The 7,326-nt window shown below is 38.8% G+C and overlaps 1 protein-coding gene across 2 annotated transcripts in view; it reads left to right on the top strand.

Moving 5' to 3' along the window:
* Positions 1 to 7,326, top strand: part of SUCO (SUN domain containing ossification factor) — a 98,129-nt gene that overhangs the window by 21,933 nt on the left and 68,870 nt on the right. For both annotated transcript variants that reach the window (XM_032775855.2, XM_032775873.2), the window contains exon 2: positions 4,444 to 4,549. In XM_032775855.2, coding sequence (XP_032631746.1) covers positions 4,444 to 4,549 — 106 coding nt within the window. The remainder of the gene's footprint in view (positions 1 to 4,443; positions 4,550 to 7,326) is intronic.

Raw genomic sequence — 7,326 nt, forward strand, 5'->3', positions numbered from 1 at the left:
TAACTGAATTAGCTGGCAGGAGGGGAAAGTTATATTCCCAGAAGTTTGGTGGTGCGAACAGACTGCTGGGTTTTGGATGTGATTGGGTGCGAGATTCTAACCTGGCCCAATTCTCCCTCTCTCCCACCATGCACGCACACACATACTATGGCAGCTTCCACAAGTTTGCCAGTACAATGTCTGCTACTGCTTTGGCAGTAAGGTGAGTCTGGCCTTAAATGTCTATTATTCTGATACAGTGCCAACATTTTCTTTAGAAATGCAAGGGGAAGAAAAGTGATAGTGATGTTATCGGTTTCTGTCATAGCAAAAAACAAAATTTCAGGAAGTCAAGGAAAAGCCAGTTCTGTGATACCAAGGCATTTTCCCTCCCAAATATCAAAGATTTGCTACAAACAGTAGAGGTGTGAATCTTTTATAATGGAAAGTGTTAGGCAACCTAAATATAGGGATCACTTACTGCTCACCTTACAGTAATAAATAGTATAGAGAAGCTGTAAGTGATCTTCCATTCTCTCCCTCTCACCACAAGAATAAGGGGGAGGGATTCAATGAAATTGAGGGCAGCAAATAGAAAACTAATTACATATTGTGTAGATGTATTCTTTATCTGTCTGTAGAATTAATTGCCCCAGGATGTCATTGAGGCTAGCAGTTTAGCAAATTCCAAAGGAGGATTGGACTTTTACATAAAAAGTATATCCAGTTGCAGTAGTTCATGCAAACAATTTTTGGAAAGATTATTAAATCTCATGCTTCAAACCTTAAACCAACCTCTATTAAGAATTACTATGAGACATTCATGGAGGCGCATATCTGTTGACTGCGGGTTTTCTTTCAGTTTCCTCTGAAGCAGGTCACTGTTGGAGACAGGATACTGAACTAGATGGACCATGGGCCTGATATAGTATGGCAATGCCTATGTAATGTTTGTTTGTTTTGTACCTAATGTAGATGATGTAAGTAGTGTTTATAAACAAAGTAGCTGGTTGAGCTCATCCCTAATGGGGGAGCTTAAGGGTGACCGCCACCATTCCTAGTCTTGCATTGCCATAGATGATGTTTAACGTGAAATATGTAGCACACTATACTGGATCCAATAGTATATTCAAATCGTTATTAGCCTATTTAATATTCTGTGCTTTTCTTGCAAAAGTGTAATGGTGGCAATGTGAGTGTCAAATCATGTCATATCCCTAGGCGGCTGTGGCTTGACCTAGAACAGTTATCCTGTTCTTGTGTACTTCCAGAAACATGAGGACAAAAGATACTGCTGCCTGTGACGTTGCATTCCATATGTTTTATGGAAATATGCTTATGAGTGTAAATATGATGCAACTGGAATATGCTTCATGCAAAAGGTCTCTTGTAAGGTATCATAACAAAGGTTATAACCTACTGAATATATTCCTCCTATTTGTGTGCATATAGCATTCTTGTATGTGAAGCTAGAAATATAACTCCGAGGTCATATTGTAATTAATGGTGGTTTAGAATCTTGATGGCTCCCATTGACTAGGACAATTGGTTGTAAAAGGTTTATTTACCTGCACGCCTTCTTGTGTATCTGTGGGACAACCTAGGAAGAATGGAGACTAGGGGTCTTAAAGTGACGTGACCGTGTCACATGATACTGGAATCCATCTTAATCCTTGTACTTTTCCATGGATAAGGCGGGCATGGGGACAAGTACAGACAAGATTCCCACCTTGTGCCAAAGCTATAAAAGGGCGTGGAGCAAGGGGAGGGGTAGCTCAGTGGCTTGAACATTGGCCTGCTAAACCCAGGGTTGAGTTCAATCCTCGAGGGGGCCACTTAGGGATTTGGGGCAAAAAAAAATAGCTGGGATTGGTCCTGTTGTGAGCAGGGGGTTGGACTAGTTGACCTCCTGAGGTCCTTTCCAACCTTGATATTCTATGAAAAGGGGTGGCCAGTCATGAGAGAACCCCTGCTTACCTCCTGAGCTGTCTGTTGGATCTAACAGACTGTACCAGGGGAAAGGATTGGGCACAGACAGGAAGGCTTCTAGTGTGTGAAAGAAGCTTATGGGAACATCTTTGAGGGGGAGATATTACCTGTAATCAGTTTCTTAATGTATTAGGCTTAGACTTGTGTGTTTTATTTTATTTTGCTTTGTGACTTACTTTGTTCTGGCTGTTATTATTTGAAATCACTTAAATCCTACTTTTTATACATAATAAAATCATTTTTTGTTTATTAATAAACGCAGAGTAAGTTATTTAATATCTGTGGGAGCAAACAGCTGTGCATATCAATCTATCAGTGATATAGAGGGCGGCCAGTTTATGAATTTACCCTGTATAAGCTTTATATAGAGTAAAACAGATTTATTTGTGGTTTGGATCCCATTGGGAGTTGGGTGTCTGGGTGCTGGAGACATTTCAGAAAATAGTCCAAAATAAACTTTTTTTTTTTTTCCATTGGAGTAACTGGACTTTTCATTTTCATTGAAGTAAAAAAGGTATCATTGGGAGTATAAACTGTTCAGTAAAACTAATATTGTGCTGTTTTAAAAAAATCATTTGAAACAATGTTAGCCAGCTTTTAAAAAGAAATTTCAATTATAGCATGGAAACTGAGCTCTCATGTACATATGGCTTGAAGGCTCTGCTTGGTCTCCAGGCAGCTCTTATTCCCACTATCACTTCAGAACATTTTTTCATTCCATTTAGGCATTTATATAGCCACCTTCACCTTTGAGTGCCTCAATTCTTTCTGAGCTAATAGGTTCTCCATCTAACTCCTGAGTTTGTCCCTCAAATAAATATAGAATTTTATGTAAACCAAATCATATCATCTACCTTTTGGTATCCAAGCCTAAATATCTTTCTTTACCAAACATGTATAAATGCAAAATTTCCCTTTTAACCTCTAAAAGATACAGCGCAAAAGGCTCATCAGATTTTCTCTATCTACTTAGTTCGCTCTTCTGATCCATCGTCAACTAACAAAATTCCTCCTGTAGGAGCTGAAAGGGCATCTCCCTCATGAACACCTACCCACCCCCCTTCCCCCCAAGCCTTATACAAGCACATACGTAAAACCACTATCTGGTTTACCATATATTAGTTCACTAAGCTCTAAAAGCTTGGGCTTTTCTTTACCTGACAGAGCTTTGTTAACATCCTTCAGTGTGCTCTAAACTTACAATATATGTTTTAAATACATTTGTTTACATTTTCAGTTTGTGTGGGACAACAGAGCCGTTCTTATGTATGGTAGTTAACTTTATTGATCATTACTGTTTGCTACTGCCCAAGAGTATGTATTGTCAGTTGATCTGTGCATAGGCAAGGAAGAAAACTTCAGTTTCTGAGCTGTGACTAAAAGGTAAAGAAATTTCAAATTTTAGAGAGGAGTGTATCCTTTTATTGATAGCTAGTCAGTATCTTGTCAACTTCCATTCTGTGCATTTTGTTTTCCGGTGTTCAGCTCTGGAGGCACTTCCTTAGGCTGTGATTTCATGCAGTTGGTGTGCTAAGGGAGTTGTTTTTTCTGTGAAGTATTAAAAAAATATAAGATGCCTTTATAGTCAGGTGTGTAGAAATTCCCTGCTGGACAGTGCCCATAATCACTAGATTTACCATTTTGACTAAGTTACAGGTAAACTAAAATGTTCTTTTGAGAACTACTTATCAAAATATCTGAACTTTCTGACGAGAGGCTTTTTATCTCTTGATCAGAAAAATTCTGCATGTTCTGTTTGGGCCAGTACTCTCTACTACTATGAGATTGCATCTGTCAGTGCCACCTGGTTTGACTACAATCCAGAAGGTCATGGGTTGAAGTGTCACTCGATCTCATACCGAAAAGCCACCTCCAGTTTACCCAACTGCAGAGTGGATACCTGATCCATTGGGTTAGGGCAGTCAACGGTAGTCGGACATGATGCTCTCCACATCACTCCTTTGTGTACTGTTGGCTATGAAATTAACCGTTTCAGCCCAATGGGCCAATGGCTTGGGGAAACTTAAGACTTTGACTATTGTCAGGCTAGTTTAAATATCGTAGGTGCCAAAGTACTGTACACTTCTAAGAGGAATAGAACACCCTGAGCCACTAAGCACACTGATGGCACTGCACAAGAAATGAGTGAATTTTGGTCTGTAGACTCCATTTCTTAATTTACAAATCAGTCAATAAAAAGTACGAGTATATTTCAGAGCTAACTTCCCAATCCATCCTGCTGTGAGATCAGTTCTTAAAACTGAAGTGGGATTCCTAGCACTGCTTGCAAAGGATCACCAATAACCTAACAAAAGTGGTGTGTTCGTTTTTTTTTTTTTTTTTTTAAAATATACCCAGGTATTTTATAGGAACAAATGAAAATAAGAATGAGGGAGATAATCATCTGTGTATTTATGTATGTAAAGGTGAGACTTAGATTTTTAGTTCCTGTTTTGTCTGTGTTTTGTTTAACAGGCTTCCTAGCTGGCATGTTTTTTGTAACGAGAGCCCTTCATCTACATCGCAGTACTCTCCAGATAACTATGCCCTGGCAAATGAGGATGAGAACATCCAGGAAAAGGTACAGTGGACATTTGCATATTTTTCAGTAGATGGGCTAGATTTGGTGGTCTTCGTTTTAAGATTTGGTTCTCAATCAGTGATTTAAAAAATATGTACTGAATGCTCCAATTAGCTAAAGTGCTAGGGCTAGTCATCTAGAAAATCTACTTTAATTTCCACCGTGTCCCTGTCTCTTAGATCATGCAGTGTCCAGGCTCACTGTAGTTTTGCCAGCTTGTGCTCTAAGTGATGCACAGTCAGGGTGGATTTGATTTAAATCACTAGTCAGGAAGACTTGGTTTTCTACATAAGTGCATTTTTGTTGGTTGTTATAACCTTAATATTCTTCACAACTCACAGATGTAGATTTCATTTTTAGAAGGTACACACTATACATTTTTAAACTGATTTATTTTGAAAACTTTTCAGATAAGTTTTACAGCTATATCAGAAAATGAATGATTGTTTGGTCATTTCATTTACCAAAGATAATGGAAGCAGATATTTATGAAGTCATTGGGAGGTGAACTATCTCCAATTCAAAGGTTAATCATTAATATGTGGAGGATTTTCTTGCCATGACACATTAGGAGGAGAACATCACCAGACATTTAAATTGTTTGTTTTAGTTAAATAAGACAACATTAAGTATTCTGGATTTTTTTCTTCAACAGCAAACGTATAATATTTTAACAAAACAAGCATATGTCCCTCACTTCTCACATTTATCTCCAGACTTCTTCTCCTTGTCCAGATCTATTCCACCCCCAACAATTTTCTATTCATTGAACTTTTTGAAACTTTGCACTTTTAGAGAGAGGTAAGGGATTGACTCTGTGTACACAAATTTGCAGAGGGACAATAGGGTTGAGATCTGTTATTTGTCGTGTGTGTCTCTCTCTCTCTCTATAGAATTTTTTTTTTGCTGTTAACAAGCATGTTATCTCTGGAGAGACAAATCCACAGTTTGAAAATTGCAAAACTAAGCATCTCTGATGGTATCTTCTAGACTGAGCACTGAGTCCCATTGGGTTGATCGAAAGGTTAACCTAAATCTATACAGAAGCCTATGGAATCCCATAAAATTGGGTCCCTAATCCATGAACTATTGGAACTCATTTACAAAACTTTTCTCAAACATTACATTAATATATTCTCATATTATAGAATTAAAATTTTTATAATCACTATTACATTATAGCGCAAATATATCTCCTTGTGGATCTTAATTAAAACTATGTTTAGGTTTTTCCTCAAAGCATTTTATCAAAAATCCAATTTAAATAAAAAAAAAATCCATATTTTAAAATCGATTTTTATCCACCCTGTGCACAATCCTGCAGTTCTGATGACCTCAGCTGGAAGAATACAGATAAATTTTAAAATGAGCAAAACGACACAATCATAAAAAATGGGACTTGTCACAAATCCTTCATACCCCAGTTTGATTTTTATGGCTAATGTCATATGCCCACATCACTCAAAGAAGAAGCCAACTGACCTGTAGTGGGGGTTGAGTTTGAAACCACTCTTGTACACTTTGTACTGATTTTTCTGATAAGCATCCTAAGGGAATGAGGGGGAAAGTGATTATTTGTTTCAGAAGCAGATCTCTAAAATTTAAACCTAGAGATTAAACTCATTCCACCAGACTCGAAGTATCTTTTGTAGCTAGTTTAGGAAATTACTCTGTGTGTGAAGATGTAATTTAGAGCTGTTTTTTTAGCATATTACTCTTGACTGGGTCTCCAGAACTCCTCAGTTCAGAAGGGCAATCTTGCAGTGTTTGACTAGCCCTCCTTTTAGAGGAATTTCTGCTAGTTAATCTTTCAGGAGTGGGGATCTCAGCAGCTAATACTTGAGAGAGGTCACTTACCTGAAAGTGTGCAAGATTAGTTTCATATGTAGATCCATACTTATTTTCCTCCTTTTCTGGAGTCTGTTTTAACCAACTGAGGGTTCGGAGCTACAGTTCATTATATAACCTTGCTTCTCCTTGAGTATTCAGACATATAGCACGTTTAGCCTTCAGAATCACTGATTTTTTTCCAAATGGGTCTTATACAATGAGGGGCATGCATTTCCTAAGCTTGTGAATATGTACAGACTATATTTCAAAGACCTGAAAATATAGGTAAACAGTTTCTCAGATACCATTCACCGATCCAGCCAAGAGTGTAACTTCCTGCATATATATAAACAAAGGCTCACAGCACTGGCTACCAGGCTAAGGAGATACACTAGAGAAGCAGAGGCCAAAAAAGTAAATGCCCTGTTCTCCAAGGAACCATCCAAGGTGTACTCCCAACTGCAGTGCAACAACACAATAACAGCAGAGCCACCACAGCAGAAACTGAACAGTACTGGAAAAAACATATGGGAGAAAGAGAAGACTCATAACACCAGTGCAAAGTGCTGCAGGACCTGAGAACAGAGCACAGCAATCTCCAGAACAGAACCAGTCACCATACAGTGAAGACATCCAGCAGCGGGTCAAAACACTGAAGAGCTGGACAGCACCTGGACCAGACTGATCCACACCTACTGGCTAAAGAAATAACAGCAGTGCATGAAAGCCTAGAGCACAGATGAACCAGCTGCTAGCAGCAGGCTCCCACCAAACGGCTACACAAGGAAGGACAGTGCTGATCATGAAAGACCCCTGCAAGGGACAGAACCGGCCAACTACCGGCCAATAACTGCTCCCCAACACATGGAAAGTCTTATCAGCATCATAGCTGCCAAGCTTACAGGACCACATGGGCCAGTACAATGAGCACAGCTCAGAAGGGCATT

The sequence above is a fragment of the Chelonoidis abingdonii genome, chromosome 7, assembly GCF_003597395.2.
Source record: "Chelonoidis abingdonii isolate Lonesome George chromosome 7, CheloAbing_2.0, whole genome shotgun sequence".
Taxonomy (NCBI): Eukaryota; Metazoa; Chordata; order Testudines; family Testudinidae; genus Chelonoidis; species Chelonoidis abingdonii.